Source organism: Cyprinus carpio, chromosome B2 (assembly GCF_018340385.1).
Source record: "Cyprinus carpio isolate SPL01 chromosome B2, ASM1834038v1, whole genome shotgun sequence".
NCBI classification, from domain to species: domain Eukaryota; kingdom Metazoa; phylum Chordata; class Actinopteri; order Cypriniformes; family Cyprinidae; genus Cyprinus; species Cyprinus carpio.
This window is the reverse complement of record NC_056598.1, coordinates 14,360,377-14,377,495: the sequence shown is the minus strand read 5'-3', so window position 1 is coordinate 14,377,495 and position 17,119 is coordinate 14,360,377. Positions and strand designations below refer to the sequence as shown.

Genomic DNA, 17,119 nt, shown 5'->3' with positions numbered 1-17,119 from the left:
ATCACAAAAGAAGATATTTAGAAAGTCAGTAAAATCCAAACAACAGTGAAAAGCTTCTATATCAGGGATAGGCAACTTCGGTCCTGGAGGGCCACTGTCCTGCAGAGTTTAGCTCCAACCCTAATTAAACACACCTGAACAAGGCAATCAGTGTTTTCGGGATTACTAGATAGATACAGGCAGGTGAGTTTTTATGAGGGCTGAAGCTAAACTCTGCAGGATAGTGGCCCTCCAGGACCGGAGTTGCCTATCCCTGTTCTATATAATACAGTCATACAGGTTTGAAAAAAAAATTTTTTAGGTGAAGTATACCTTCTTGCCCATGTTAATCATTTGAGAGAGGATTTAGTAAGCATGCATTAATAAAATGTATAAAGACCAGCAATTTTGATCAGATATACATTCATTCTGTATTGGTAGAGATTTGGCCGGATATATATATTTTTTCATTGATATACTGCAGCACCACTATATATAGTTAGTCCAAATTGTACCAAGCAAATTGCTCAAGCCTTTTCTAGTTGATCTCTTTAGCATTACTTTCACACAGTGTCTCAGATGTCTCTTCCTGTTTGCTCTGTGTAGACAAAAGTCCCACCCCTGGCCTCCCAGGGCAGTACCAACTAGGTCCAAGTCGGTACCAGCCCTGATACAATGCTCTCCAGCTCAAACAACCCAGGGCCCCTCCCAAAAGCTGAGTAGGAAACTGGGGGAAGTAAGCCAGCAGGCAGAGCAGCAGAAACACCCAGAGACTCAACAGCAGTACGCAGAACAGGAAGAGGATGCGCAGCGGGGCTCCAGAGGGTCCACCCAGGCTCAGGTAGGGCCCAAACACTGCAGTCTCCTCAGCTAGAAGCAGGCAGCACAAACACAGTAGGAGGGCATCTTCAGATACTTCATAGCCACGCCACAACATGCCAGAGCGGACACAGGCCTCCTTTGTTTCACCTTCTCGTAAAAGCAGTAAAGGCTGATCTCCATTGGTCCCTGAAGCCAACTCAAGAGTGGAGCTGAGGGGCTCATAGCAGCTTCCGGTGGCATTTTCCAACAGATAAAGCAGTTTGCGGAAGCCCAACCACAGTCCACCTGCCACAGCTAACCGAGAAAGGTGTCGCAGGGAAAGTGTGAGAGAGCGACGAACTGAGAAAGACAAGACGAAGACAAAAGAGCCAACAAAGATGCAGGTCCAGCCCCAACCTGAGCGCAGGAACACCCTAAAAATGAATGGTGAATGATACATTACTGTATTAATATCGAGAACAGTGTATCCTATATATTTTTTGCACTCAACTTTAATAATATGGTGGCTGCATCCAAATATGCTTTTTTTCCTTACTATATAGAGGCGAAAACCAGTATGTGAAAAGAGTAGCATTTTTAATTTTACAGTATTCATTAAACAGTATGCGAAAAGTACATGACAATGAAAACATGATGATTGTATGATCACATTCATACTACCAGCATCAATCATTTATATTTATCATACTATATGGAATATACTTTTTAACGGTAAATAATTACTCAAAATTACTCACATGCAGCCTGTAAATTCAGACATAATACTCTTTTCAAATACTGTTTTTTGCCTATTTTCAGCCACAATCTTCATGAGTGAGTCATTGTATCACTAATTATTTCAAAAACTGATTTATTCAGGAACACTATAGACCTGGTGAAGATTTGATTCTGCTGACTTCGTTTGATTTTTATTTTTTGTGTCTAAATGTAAATGATTCAGTATTAACTTATTGGACTGTTGTATAAAGCACTGTCACACTCACTGCTGTTGTGATTACCTGCAAAACAGCAGCACTGGTGTGGTATTGCTTAATTGAATATTCAGTTGCACAGATATGATTTTTTGGGGGTCTTACCTGTAGAGAAAGTGAGTCCTCTTTGCAAAGATACTATAATGGGAAACCCATAGGCTCAGGAGAGGCCCAAACAAAAGCAGTGATGACAGCAACAAATGAAAATGACGTCGAAATGATGTGTTGCCAAGAAGTCCAGCTGCCAGGTCAGTAATGACCACAAGGATAGAGTTTAGAAACATTTGTATTGTTTCCTTAAGTATACCAGCAAATTACAGATAATATGGATTGGTTGATGTTAAAGTCCAGTCTCTTTCAGAATCCAACAAAACCTTCTCAGTGACTGCTGCAGTGTGTTGCCGTTGTAAAATTGTCCTGATGTAAATGAGAAAAAAAATTCACAATTTATGTAAGCTTGTCCAATGACCAATGCATGTGTGTTTTTCCGTTAACTGATTGAAAAAAAGGTGTTCTCATCCACTGAAATCACTTTTCTGGCACTGTATGTTGTAGATATTCATCTGTAATTACGGTCACATATATTGTTGCATTTAATCCAGGTATAAAAATGGCATGTGCTAGCTTAGTAGTTTCCTTTTCTTACACTCTGTGTCCTTCAAGAGATTTTCACGGCCTATGTCTCCTCTGATCTGTATCTTTCCGGGATCTGCACTCCCCCTTTATGTTCTCACAGCCAAAAACTTCCGTTTACTCCTTGCATCCAAGAGAAAGAAAATCTTGTTCATTCCTGATTTCCATGTTCTTTGTATCCGTGGGTCTCTTTCATTTCTCTAGCAGCACAACTGCTCTAACAGAGGGTCTCTTGCACCTTTCACATGGCCCACATGCTCCCCACCCCCTCTGAACAGAAAAAGAAATGTTGTCGCCTCTGTATGTTGGTGTTGGCGGGTGTCATGTTGCAATTAGAGAGTTCTACGTGAAAACAAAGTAACTGTATTGTCATTGATTGAACAAATGATCACTGTTCAAAAAAGTGGACAAAAATGACAAGTGCATAAATGTTCACAACAGCTAATATGAATTACATTAACTCTTAAACCTCTAGATAATGACACATTTTGGTTCTCTTTTCAGTGGATGAGCAGAAAGCACTGCTCGTAAAATGTCAGTGGTTCACTGCTGTATAAATGTCACCAAATGCTGTGTACAGTTACCGGGGTGCTTTTCAATTCAGCCATATTTAGCTCTAACCTTTGTACTGTATCTTCATTCCTCTCTGCTGCTTTCTCCATTCTTAGATTCAGCTGTTGGTGCTGCCTGTCTCTGTCAATCACCGAGTCCTTCTATGGTCTCCACTGTCTGCACCAACTACATTATCTTTTCTGTCTCTTACAAACACCAGTCTGCTCTCTCTCCCTGCTGTCTTTTATTAGCTCCATATTAAGAGGCTAAATATAGTGTCTTTGGTATGTGCCGTATGAGCATGTAATGTGATGTATTCCTTTAAATAAATGTCCCTGTCCTATATTGTTCTTGTTCTAAAATTCAAGAAAGGTCTATAATTCCTCAACTAAAAGATTTCAAGTGATCATACAGTATTTTTAGTTCATGTTTAGATGAAGATTGTGAACTTTTGTATCAAAATAATAAGTAACCTAAAGGCCTTGACCGGGGATGTCCAAACTCAGTCCTGAAGGGCTATGTCCTACAAACAGAATTTAGCTCCAACACACCTGACTGGAAGTTTCTAGTATGCCTAGTAAGACCCTGATTAGCTGGTTCAGGTGTGTTTAATTGGGGTGGAAGCTAAACTTTGCAGGACACTAGCCCTCCAGAATAAGGAATGGACACTCCTGGCCTAGACTTTAGTCCAGGGGTGTCCAAACTCGGTCCTGGAGACTTTGATTAGATAGTGCAGGTGTGTTTAATTGAGATTGGAGCTACACTCTTCAGGAGTTGAATTCGGACATCCCTGCTTGCAATCTTTACAACGGCATATACTGTATGAAGGTCCAACATCATATGTAATTGTAACAACTACTACTGTTTTACTGAGTTTCTGTCTGTTGAAAGTCTTTATTAAACATGTCTCATCAGCCGAACAATTGCCATGTATTTCTGTCTCTCATAGCCTTGTTTTCATTCCTCAGTTTCATTCAGAATTGGCACTACAATGACTGAATCTGTAGCTCCTGTTATTCAAAGCTCACACTATTATGAAGTAAATGTATGCAGTGTTATGTCTAAACAATAATGAAGATGTTAAGGAAGAAATTTGACCTCTTTTATAATGCAGTGACCACAAAACATTGAAATCAAATGACATCATTACATAGGTTATTGATACCTGTATGATGTAATAAAATATTTTTGGCTAGAATATCAGTGTTTACCAAAAGGTTTTTACACACACAAAAGTTTCAGTATATTAGTACATTGATTTTATATCAGGTTAATTATATTTTCTATGCCCTAACCCAAGCCCTACCCCTAAACCTACACATCATCCAAACATGCAAAACACTAGATTTAAATACAACCATGTTTTGTCCCATTTTAAGCGTTTGTAACTAGTGAGTTTTCATATTTCACTTTTGAAGTGAGCACATTTGGCCCTCACAGGTATGGTTAAACAAGTACACACACACTTTTTAATATATGAGTGTATGGGTTTTTGTAGGACAGATTTACCTCACTGAGTCCTGGCTACAGTACCCAGTATCAGGTTCTGCTTGTGTTCATTGTGTTCAACTGTTTACCAGAAGGGGGCGCTTTAAAGGGGTTTAAAAATAACTCTCTTCAACCAATGAGCTACTCCTTTGGTATCTTATCCAATGACGCCCTCTGGCTCTTGAGTTGAGGATTCGTGGGTATCAAGTTAAATTTTAAGTTGCACTGTATAAAGGCAAATTATCTTTTAAGAAAAGTTTTTTTTTCTTTTTCTCTCAAAGAAATTATAATTGATGTGTACACAAATTCTTTATCCGTAAGATCTGACGAGATCAGTAAATATGTTCATTTAGCAGATATTTCATGCTTGCACAGGATGAACAATAGGATACTTTAATCAATTCAATTACTTTTTTATTTCTGTCTTATTTCTTTTAGGTTACTAAGAAATAAACCAAAAGGTTATGTGTGTGTGTGTGTGTGTGTGTGCGTGCGTGTGTGTGTGTGTGTGTGTGTGTGCGTGCGTGTGTGTGTGTGTGTGAACAGTGTTGCCAACTAATTTTCAGGGGAAGTTGCTAAAGGAAGGTTGATTGCTAAAAGACGTCACTGCGCGATGACGTCATTACGTAATCTTGACGCAATATTGTGTCACTACATCAAATCTCAGCAAAAAATATATTTTGAATGTGTTAATTTAGATTTGTTCGTAAAATACTATAAATGCATAATATTAAAATGTAAATAGGCATTTTTATTAAATACAATGAATTACTGAAAACGTACACATTTTTGAACAATTACAATTTATTTATTTTTGTTAGCTAGTAAATAACTAAAACTACACATTCTGAACAATTATATTTTTTTAAGTGGTGTATTAGTAGTAAGTATATTACACTCTTAGACAATCTACTATGTTATTATTGAGGAATTTGCCGTATTGATTTTTCCACTGATTTTTTATTATTATTTATTTATTTATTTTTAACCTGCATTTTTAATTAAGCATTGTAATTTGTGTTTTCAGGTTACAACGGTTAATGGATAACGGGTAATGTCCTGGAAAATTGCTAGTACCTTTTCTATTTTTGTAGTTATTTTTCTTATAACTGAGCAACAACCGCAAATACAAGCTACTAACAAAGCGTAACATTGAATGAACAATTATTCAATTACTAAATTATTTCATTATTATTATTATTAAATCGAACAATTGAAAATAGAAGCTAACTTTATTCATGTGAGGTGTGTACTGCTAGGGATCTTTGGATTTCACTTTTTGTGTAATTTAGATGGTAAATGTGTGCCTTTTTATCATTTAAGTCACTTATCAAAAGTTGCCAAATAAATTTTAAAAATAGCTAAATTTGCTAGGTGCTTCTGGAAGAAAAAGTTGCTAGGGTAGTCTGAAAAGTTGCTAAATTTAGCAACAAAATTGCTAAGTTGGCAACACTGTGTCAGAATGTTTTAAGGCTGGAAATGCCATGTACAAATAATGACACTGATAGGAATACGTCCCAGGCGTTCACTGACTCTTAAAGGGGGCTCTTGGGAGTGACTGGAGTCACAGTGTCATTCTCATACAATGAACAGCATGTCTGCGGTTTATCAGCTGTCTTTATGTTTTTAAATAGCCACACAATAGTACCTTTTAAAACATCCTATCATTCTACAGTATGAAACAACCCATCACACATTCTAATGCTCATTTGTGACCAATTAGACACATTAAAAGAGAATTTTACCTTTATTGCCTTTGTATCATATTCTTAGCCTGTATACTTTTTATAATCAATACAGGCAACATTTGCATCATTACAACAACAGTCATTAGCAGGATGATTGGAGGCCATTTTGCTTCATAACTACATCTAACCTTTTAACAGGTTCTTATGATACCCAGATAAAATATGCTTTCTGTTCTCTTGACTGAAGAGCACAGTCATCCCTGGCACTTATCATTAATCCTCTGCTAAAGCTTTGATTGACATCCAGGGCAGCTGCACGACTGGGTGTGCTTCGTCCCGCCACTGGGCTGAAATTACTGCTAAATCCATCCAGTACAGAGATGATACAGACTAATGATATGCGTCATGCCCAGCATCATACAATCAGTCATGAGGCACTTAAAGGCATTGTCTCAACTTTCTAAATACTAATCTTTCAAGACGTAAAGGATCCAGTGATGTAGTTTAATTTGGTTAATTAAAAACAGTTATGACAATGAATCAAAGCTAAATAAATCTGATGATGCGCTAAGGCCACTTCTATTATATCTATAAGTAATGTATATTAGTATATATTTAAAAGAGTAAAAAAAAAAAAATATATATATGTAGCCTACCTCACTGCTAAAAGTTCTTGAGCTCAGATGCCATTTTTCATTAAATAAACTTGTAGATCTGTAGTTTATTTAGATCTTTATTTAGAGTTCAGGCAACGTGCTAATAAGAGACATTCTCACTATTCAAGCGCTGCTCTTTGTGCTCTCAGACATCCTGTTTATTTATTAGTATATATATATATATATATATATATATATATATATATTAGTAGTCTATTGTGTCTATGTGCTGTTGGAGGAATGGTGTGACTGTGAGAGCTTTCAGGAATGAGGAATGCACAATACTCCTATGGCTAATAGCCACCAAATGTATGTTACATCTGGCACCTAGTTATCCCCTGCCTAATGCTGTCAGAAACCTTTCAATAACTACTTTTATCACAGCTGTCTCTTGTTGAAGCCGGAATGATGGATGTGCTTACATGTTTACACTCCTTTTAAGAAAACATAGGTAGGCCTCTTTTTTTTTTTTGGTTTAGTAAAACTTAAAGTTGTACAGATTACTAAAATAGTTAATATGTTGTAATTTAATAATACTAATAATGGTCAATACTTTTACAGCATTTATAAGTGTTAAAATGATTTATTAATTGTTAATAGTGGTGTATTATATTTAATATCTTGGTTAATGTTAATTTCTACAAATACATTAATAACATTTACAGTTATAGATGTTGTATATAAAATAACTAGTAATAATAACATTTATATTTATAAATTATGGGGAAAAAAGCATTATAAAAAATCTTACTGTAAAGTGTTATCTGTACAAGAGTTGGTTCAGATGGATTTCCAGTATTGGTTAAATAACTGTATTGTTCTAATTGTATTATTACAATTTCTATCCTATAGTCAACAGATTCATCCCACATATTGCTGATGTAAGTTTAGCCATAATAAATGTCATTACCTCTGCTCTGACAGGAACATCAACAAATGTTGAAAAGTCTCTTTGGTGAACATACCAAGTTGGCTGGGAATCTGCTGCATTAGTGACGTCTTCTGATAATCTCTGCCAACAAGAACCATCAGCAGCCCTGCCTGCTTCATTATCCCTGGAACTATACCATAGCCTCCAATGAAGCCTTTCTATTTCAAAATTCACATACTTTCCAGTATCAATACAAAACAATGCAAAAGGTAATGGTATTGCTATTTAAGATGCTGGATTTTGTCATGTCAAAACAGAATTTTTTGTTTGTAGCTAATGTCTTGACTGTCACTGATCAATTTAATGCATCCTTCCTAAATGAAAGTTTTAATTCCTTAAAAAAATAAAAGCATACTGACCTCAAACTTTTCAACAGTAGTGTACATTCATGATTTGATATGTACATCTAATGAAAATTTTAAATTAAGATGGTTATTGGTCATCATATACTCACCTTCTTGTTGTTCAAAATCTGCATGACTGACTTTCTTCTGCAGAACACACAAAAAAGATATTAGATGTCATTACAATTTAACTTCCTACATGGCCAATTCACTTTAAATTTCATCTCATATAATGCAAGGCATTTAGTTCTCAGATTCTGAATTTTGCACAGTCCTGCTGTGTAGTACCATAAACTGTTAATTTGGCAATTTGGCATATTATGGCTTAAGTTGTATTGCACTGTAAATAGAGCAGTAAATGTGACCTTGGACATTGTGCCACGTGCTTGGATGTGTCCGTGTGAGCTTGAGTTCTCTGGAGTACAGCAGTCTAAAGCTGATGCTGGGCCTGCTCAGCTGACAGGGTGGGGCACAAGAGGGGAGGGATAAAAACTAAAAGACTAAAACACTTGGCTTGATTTAACCACAGTATCAGCATAGTGGATACTGAACCTGAGGAAAGGCCAGTCCCCCACACCTCCGAAACACAGTGTCCCGGTCTGGACCATAACAAAACTACAGATAAGAGAGGGGTCTAGATAAATAATTGAGTGAGTGACAGGTGAAGGGCCAAAGAATCAGAGACGGAGAATAATTATTCCAGCGACTCATATGAAAGATATTCAGCATTCCTGGCCATCAGCCCGAACTCTCACAGTGGTGCACCTCTAAGTGCCAGGGCACCTAAAGATTGGCTTGTTTTAGTGTGTTTGATGTGCTTACACCAGGAGGGGGGCTCACAGATCAGCTGTCCTTGGCCTTATAGGGTTAGGGCAATCGAGGTTATAAATCCCATCTATGCTGTTGTGCTGAATCTCAGGATCCTGTCCATTGGTCCCAGTGGGGTTTTTTGTGTGTACGTTCTTTCCTAGACCTATTGTGCTATTGCTGTGTACTATGCAATATTTATCATTAGACTATATCATATAGTTTATGGGTATATTTTTCTCTGTATTTTAGGTGTAATCACAAACACCTGGAGCCTCCATTAGCATCTGCTATCTGTCAATAACCTAATCGGTAATTTATGTTAGTGATGCAAGCACTGGGTAAGACTGTATTCTTACAAGTTCTTGTTTTTTGACAATTGAAGGTTAACTATGGGTGATGCTGAAATGGCGTTTTTTAGGGCTACAACCCCTTACCTGCGGAAATCTGAAAGGGAGTGTCTAGAGACGCAAACTAAACTCTTTGACTTAAAGAAGGAAAGCTTTGTTCCGGATCCAGTGGAGGAGTTTGTTAAAGCCACCATCACAAGTCAAGAGGGTGACAAAGCCACTGCGGAGACACAAGGAGGGAAGGTCAGTGCAAAAAGAACATAACTTTCAATCTGTTATGAACTTAAAAGTCAATACCAAAGTTTCTGTGAAAGTTTGATCAGCCACTAAATAATTTAGATATTGTAATATAATCTGAGATCATTGCTGATATTTATTCCTTTTACAAAGATATAAAACATTTAATATGTTTACATTTAAAACCCTTTAATATGATTGCTTTTTTAAAGTGTCTTTTAAAATAGACTACATAATGAACAATGCCTTGAACAGATGATCAATATACTCAATTTATGCTGAACATTGTACAGTTAAGTAAAGAATAATCTAAACCAGATTTTTTGACAAGCCTTGTTAGTTGAAGCTTTTCATATAATTTGCATAATTTTCATTTTTATTAATTTTTTTTAGTAAATGTTACATCATCTCATGTTATTTGAAAACAATTTAAACTATTTTTAATAAGATCAAATGTTTAGTTTTTTTTTATACATTTATGTTTATTAAAAAAAATATACATTTTAATTTGGTTTTATTTGCCATTGACAATTTCACAGTCCTCCTGTAATTCTCTTGGGGTGTTCAGTTGGAAAACCTGCTTTAAACCTTTTCCTTTATTTGAACAGACTATCACTGTCAAAGAGAGTGATGTTCTGCAACAGAATCACCCCAAATTTGATCAAATTGAAGACACGGCAATGCTGAGCTTTCTCCACGAGCCAGCTGTGCTATTTAATCTCAAAGAGCACTATGCAGCATGGATGATCTATATGAGTATACAGGAGTCTCAGCTTCCTCTTTGAAACCAAACCTTTACCTTTAGTTGAAAACTTTACTAACGTTTCTGTTCTACAGACCTACTCCGGGCTTTTCTGTCACTGTCAACCCTTACAAGTGGCTGCCAGTGTACAATCAGGAGGTGGTTATAGCCTATAGAGGGAAGAAGAGGAGTGAAGCTCCTCCGCACATCTATTCCCTCTCTGATAACGCCTACCAGTACATGCTGACAGGTGATACTCACAAAAATAACCAAACCACAGACTATCACATCTTCTATTAAATCTTATCCAAAAAAACCCTGAGATCCTTGGTGAGCAACCTCAGATACTCAATAAATGCAAAACATAGACTTTATTTTATTTTATTTTATTTAAAGTTTATTTGAATAGGGACAGTACAATAAACATAATTCCAGTCAAAGACTGGAAAAAAATGCACTGCACATAGAGATTATTGCTGACGCTAATTCGCATCACAATGAGCAGATTGTCAAGTCCAAGGTGAAAAAACAAGGTTTCTCTTAATTAAAAAAAACCAAAAAAAAAAAAAAAAAAAAAAACAAACAACTATGTCTTATGTCTATACTAATGCAATTTTTTTAAATAGACCAACATGGAGAAAATTAATAGAACTCTGGAAGATCAAATTAATGAATTCCGAAACAAGTGTGAGGAAAATCAAAGGTCCCTCAATGACTTTACAACCCAGAAGGCAAAACTTCAGGCAGAAAATGGTAAATCAAGAATTTTATTGTAACAATAAAATGGTGACAGTTGTATGATAACAACAGTTATTCTGTTCAATATACAGGTCCTTCTCAAAAAATTAGCATATTGTGAAAAAGTTCATTATTTTCCATAATGTAATGATAAAAATTAAACTTTCATATATTTTAGATTCATTGCACACCAACTGAAATATTTCAGGTCTTTTATTGTTTTAATACTGATGATTTTGGCATACAGCTCATGAAAACCCAAAATTCCTATCTCAAAAAATTAGCATATTTCATCCGACCAATAAAAGAAAAGTGTTTTTATACAAAAAAAGTCAACCTTCAAATAATTATGTTCAGTTATGCACTCAATACTTGGTCGGGAATCCTTTTGCAGAAATGACTGCTTCAATGCGGCGTGGCATGGAGGCAATCAGCCTGTGGCACTGCTGAGGTGTTATGGAGGCCCAGGATGCTTCGATAGTGGCCTTAAGCTCATCCAGAGTGTTGGGTCTTGCGTCTCTCAACTTTCTCTTCACAATATCCCACAGATTCTCTATGGGGTTCAGGTCAGGAGAGTTGGCAGGCCAATTGAGCACAGTAATACCATGGTCAGTAAACCATTTACCAGTGGTTTTGGCACTGTGAGCAGGTGCCAGGTGGTGCTGAAAAACGAAATCTTCATCTCCATAAAGCTTTTCAGCAGATGGAAGCATGAAGTGCTCCAAAATCTCCTGATAGCTAGCTGCATTGACCCTGCCCTTGATAAAACACAGTGGACCAACACCAGCAGCTGACATGGCACCCCAGACCATCACTGACTGTGGGTACTTAACGCTGGACTTCAGGCATTTTGGCATTTCCTTCTCCCCAGTCTTCCTCCAGACTCTGGCACCTTGATTTCCGAATGACATGCAAAATTTGCTTTCATCCGAAAAAAGTACTTTGGACAACTGAGCAACAGTCCAGTGCTGCTTCTCTGTAGCCCAGGTCAGGCGCTTCTGCCGCTGTTTCTGGTTCAAAAGCACACGCCTGTGCACGGTGGCTCTGGATGTTTCTACTCCAGAATCAGTCCACTGCTTCCGCAGGTCCCCCAAGGTCTGGAATCGGTCCTTCTCCACAATCTTCCTCAGGGTCCGGTCACCTCTTCTCGTTGTGCAGCGTTTTTTGCCACACTTTTTCCTTCCCACAGACTTCCCACTGAGGTGCCTTGATACAGCACTCTGGGAACAGCCTATTCGTTCAGAAATTTCTTTCTGTGTCTTACCCTCTCGCTTGAGGGTGTCAATGATGGCCTTCTGGACGGCAGTCAGGTCGGCAGTCTTAACCATGATTGCGGTTTTGAGTAATGAACCAGGCTGGGAGTTTTTAAAAGCCTCAGGAATCTTTTGCAGGTGTTTAGAGTTAATTAGTTGATTCAGATGATTAGGTTAATAGCTCGTTTAGAGAACCTTTTCATGATATGCTAATTCTTTGAGATAGGAATTTTGGGTTTTCATGAGCTGTATGCCAAAATCATCAGTATTAAAACAACAAAAGACCTGAAATATTTCAGTTGGTGTGCAATGAATCTAAAATATATGAAAGTTTAATTTTTATCATTACATTATGGAAAATAATGAACTTTTTCACAATATGCTAATTTTTTGAGAAGGACCTGTATTAGATGAATATGCAAGACAGTTAGAAGAAAAGGAATCATTTATCTCTCAGCTGACAAGGGATAAGAACTCCTTTAGTCAACAAATGGAGGACCTGAAAAGGCAGTTAGATTAGTAAATTAAGGTAACATATACTTGTCCACTTCTCCTATATTGCTACTACTTGTTATTTGTAATCTTATATAACAAAGTAATCGAACAAATGTTTTCCAGGCGAAGAATGCTCTTGCCCATGCACTGCAATCAGCCCGTCATGACACAGAACACAGAACTGTTCTCTGGATCACCTGGAGACCATGAAGAGAGAGAACAAGATTCTGCAAGGTTTCTTCATTGCTATTTTGCATACTTGCACAAAGTTACAATTATGTATGATAATGGTATGATAATGTCCAAATGGTAATGTTATTTTCTCTTATAGAGGAGATCTCTGACCTGACTGAACAGCTTGGTGAGAGTGGGAAGACAATCCATGAGTTGGAGAACGTTTATAAGCAGCTAGAACAAGAAAAGGCTGAGATACAAGCTGCTCTGGAAGAGGCTGAGGTAGGAGTGTGGCCACAAAAAATGAGATGAAAATAAGTGCAATGATGACATGAGTAAGCTTATTATGTTCATTACAGGGCTCTCTGGAGCATGAGGAGGGTAAAATCATTAGTGCCCAGCTAGAATTTAACCAAATAAAGACACACTAAGTGCAAGCTGACTGAGAAAGATGAAGAAATGGAGCAAACTAAGAGAAACCTACAGAGGACCATAGACACCTTGCAAAGTGCTTTGGAGTCTGAAACACGTAGCAGGAATGAAGCTCTCAGGATAAAGAAGAAGATGGAAGGAGATCTAAATGAAATGGAGATCCAGCTGAGCTAGGCTAACAGACAGGCAAGTCTGTTCAGGCCCATCTAAAGGTAAAACATATGGTACTATTTCTTTCCTTAATGAAAGATTTTGTAGGACTCTCAGCTTCAGCTGGATGACTCTCTTCGGGCCATTGATGATCTGAAGGAGTACATTGCCATTGTAGAGAGACGTAATACCTTGCCTCAGGCTGAACTGGAAGAGCTTAGGGCTGTTCTGGAACAAACAGAGCGTGAACGCAAACTTTCTGAGCAAGAGCTGCTGGATGTCACTGAGAACCTACAGCTTTTGCATTCTCAGGTAAATCATGAAGAGTCTTTATGGATATTTGTTGTAAGGTTACATTATAAATGGTCCCTGTAACACAAACTTACAAAATTTCATATATAGAACACCAGTCTCATAAACCAGAAGAAGCTGGAGACTGACATATTCCAGCTACAGAGTGAGGTGGAAGAGGCAGTGCAAGAATGCAGGAATGCAGAGGAAAAGGCTAAGAAAGCCATAACTGATGCTGCCATGATGGCTGAGGAGTTGAAGAAGGAGCAGGACACAACTGCTCACCCTGAAGCGTATGAAGAAGAACATGGAGCAGACCATTAAAGACCTGCAGCACCGCCTGGATGAAGCAGAACAAATTGCTATGAAAGGAGGAAAGAAACAAGTCCAGAAACTGGAGGCTAGAGTGAGCTCACAGTCCACTTCTTGTTCATTTAAGACAGCATAAATAAAACAATGTCTAATGCACTCCTTGCAAAAGATTCAAAATGAAACTACAACCAAATTACAATTGCCATTTCTGTAATACTGCGTTAGCGGGTACTTTTCTTCATATGTTTGGGGAGTGTCCTATTTTGTTAATAATCTATGGACACATGTAAACTTTGTTTTATCCTTGTTACTACAAATGCATTATATGGTTAAGCCAAGTTTATGTGTCATTAATGTACAGTGGTGTAAATTGATGGGCGCTGTTGATGTTTGACAGTGTTCTTTTTCTAAAGCACTGGATTATACAGAGGATGTCTGTTGTTGTTGTTGTTGTATGTTTAAAAATAAATAAAAATTTGATCACAAAAAAAAAAAAGAGCTGCAGAGGAAGCTGTAAGTGATGTTGAAATTCAGAGATATACTAGAGAGTCGGTGTGGATGTGTCATGTTTGCCTCCTGTAATAGGAAGAACAGGCAAACATTCACCGTGGCAAATTCCGTAAGATGTAGCATGAACTAGATGAAGCAGAGGAAAGGGCTGATGTTGCTGAATCTCAAGTGAACAAACTACGTGCCAAAAGTCATGATGTAGGGCCAAAGGTATAGTGGACATAATTAATTAGTCATTCATTAAACTGTTAAAAAGCTCATAAAGTTGCTTGATTTCAGTTTCCATCTGACATATCCCACTCTTTTTATAGCTAATATGTCAGACAGGCACTATGATTTGCTACTTGCTAGTTAGAGGTAGGCATTTATTACAGGGAGAGGCAGTCTCATTTTAGAGAGCATCTGACTGGGCACAAATATTTTAACTACAGGTTAAGTCATATTTGGTTTATTAAAAGAGAATTTAGTATTTCATAATACCTTTTCTTAGTAGCTATTGGAGCCTACCTTTTCCTTTGTCAACATTTTTCTCTCACAGAAAGGGTTTGATGAAGAATGAAGTCCTGGAAATCTTCTGAAATCACCGTTCCTTGCTTGCCTTTCTCTACAGTATTCTCTACTTTCATGAAATAAAGTCACTCTGCATCTTGTCTGTTGTCTTGTGTGTATATGGAGATTACTGTGCTACTTTTATTTGGTCCAAGTTGCCACATCATATACAGTCATGGTCAGAACTGTTGGTACCCTTGGTAAATATGATCAAAAAATGCTGTGAAAATAAATGTGCATCATTTATCCATTTGACCTTTCATTTTAAAAATTTACAAAAATCTAACCTCTCATTGGAGAATTAAAATTTTAAATGGGGGAAAATCTCATTATTAAATAAATGTTTTTCTCTAATATATGTTGGCAATAATTAATGGTACCCTTTTATTTAATATTTCTATTTCTTTTACATATTTTTGCAAAGATAACAGCTCTCGAGTCTTCACCTACAAACCCTGATGAGTTTGGAGAACATCTGACGAGATCAGAGACCATTCCTTCATCCAAAATCTCTCCAGACCCTTCAGATTCACAGCTCCATGTTGATGCTTCTTCTCTTCAGTACACCACACTCATTTTCTTTAGGGTTCAAGTCAGGGACTGGAATGGCCATGGCAGAATATTTGTTTTGTGCTCAGTGTTTTTTGTTTTGAATTTGATGTTTGTTTTTGGATCATTGTCCTGTTGTAAGATCCAATCTTGGCCCATTATAAGATTTCTAGCATGGAAAGTCTGTTTTTAAATTCCTATTTGTGGGTATTTAATTGAATCCATGATGGCATGCATCTGAACAAGATGTCCAGGACCTCCAGCAGAAATATAGCCCCACAACATAAAAGATACAGAAATATATTTCATTGTACACATGGGGTACTTTTTTACTCCTGTGTGCACTAAACCCATCTTGAGTGTTTGCTGCTAAAAACTCGTTTTTTAGGTTTATCTGACGATAGAATGCAGTCCTCTTTGAAGTTCCAGTAATGTCTGGCAAATTATTATGTTGGAGTTTGTTTTCGGTTGAGATAATTTTTTTCTTGAAACCCACCCAAACAACTTGTGATGATGTAGGTGCTGTTTTAAATTTTTTTTAAGGCTTTTCAACCCCAAGACTCAACTATTTTCTGCAATTCTCCAGCTGTGATCCTTGGAGAGCCTTTGACCACTCAAACTCATCTCACACCACTCAAAGTCCTCTTCCAGACATATTTGTAATATTTTCTTTTGATTGAAAATCGTTAATTATTGCCCTGATTGTGTAAATGGGGATTTTCAAAGCTTTAGCAATTTTATTACAGCTACTTTCTAATTTGTGAAGCTTAACAATCTTTGGTAACACTTTCAATAAGGTTCATTAGTTAACATCAGTTAACTACTTTAGTTAACATGAACTAAGAATGAATAATAGTTTGTCAGCATTTATTAATCTTAGTTAATGTTAATTTCAACATTTACTAATGCATTATTAAAATCAACAGCTGTGCTTGTTAACATAAGTTAATGTACTGTGAGTTAACATAAACTAACAGTGAACAATTGTATTCTCATTCACTAACATTAAGAAATATTAATAAATACTGTAATAAATGTACTGTTCATTGTCCGTTCATGTTAGTTAATACATTAACTAACATTAACTAATGGAACCGTATTGTAAAGTGTTACCCAATCTTTTACTGCACATCAGAAATATATTCTTTGTTTTTTCTTGTTGTGATGAATGATTAAGGGAATTAGTCCTTTGTATTACCTCATATTTATACAGAAAAGTCATGGCTGGATAATTTCATGCTGCTAGTCACCCTGGTGTGCTAAAAATGTAAATGTGAATGAAAATATACTTCAAAGAGTTAGTTTACTCTAGAATTTCTAAAGGGTAACAATAATTGTGTTTAGAGAAAATTATTTATTTCACAATGTTACTCCCTCCCCCAAATTTTTTAAACTTCAATTAAAGCTTAGTATTTTTTATTTTTTTTTTTGTGTGAAAGATCTAATGAATAGACAATGCAGATTTA

At 36.8% G+C, this 17,119-nt stretch overlaps 1 protein-coding gene and 1 long non-coding RNA gene across 7 annotated transcripts; one reads left to right on the top strand and one right to left on the bottom strand.

Moving 5' to 3' along the window:
* Window positions 1-186: 186 nt before the first annotated feature.
* LOC109047356 (fat storage-inducing transmembrane protein 1) lies at window positions 187-3,245 on the bottom strand. Its single transcript, XM_019065057.2, has 2 exons — window positions 1,878-3,245; window positions 187-1,214 (listed from the first exon to the last, which is right to left on the bottom strand). Exons 1-2 carry the CDS (start codon window positions 2,054-2,056, stop codon window positions 518-520), a joined length of 876 nt encoding a protein of 291 aa, XP_018920602.2. The 5' UTR covers window positions 2,057-3,245; the 3' UTR covers window positions 187-517.
* Window positions 3,246-8,954: 5,709 nt separating this feature from the next.
* On the top strand, window positions 8,955-15,210 carry LOC109047585. 6 transcript variants are annotated; one of them, XR_006154003.1, is made up of 10 exons: window positions 8,956-9,019; window positions 9,124-9,212; window positions 9,293-9,464; window positions 10,296-10,450; window positions 10,827-10,953; window positions 12,810-12,920; window positions 13,018-13,142; window positions 13,220-13,754; window positions 13,845-14,139; window positions 15,094-15,210. It is a non-coding gene; the product is annotated as an uncharacterized LOC109047585 (long non-coding RNA). The 6 variants fall into 6 exon arrangements; XR_006154002.1 differs by lacking the exon at window positions 15,094-15,210 and having other exon boundaries at window positions 13,220-13,504; window positions 13,621-13,754; window positions 13,845-14,383; XR_006154000.1 differs by lacking the exon at window positions 15,094-15,210 and having other exon boundaries at window positions 8,955-9,019; window positions 13,845-14,383.
* Window positions 15,211-17,119: the final 1,909 nt, after the last annotated feature.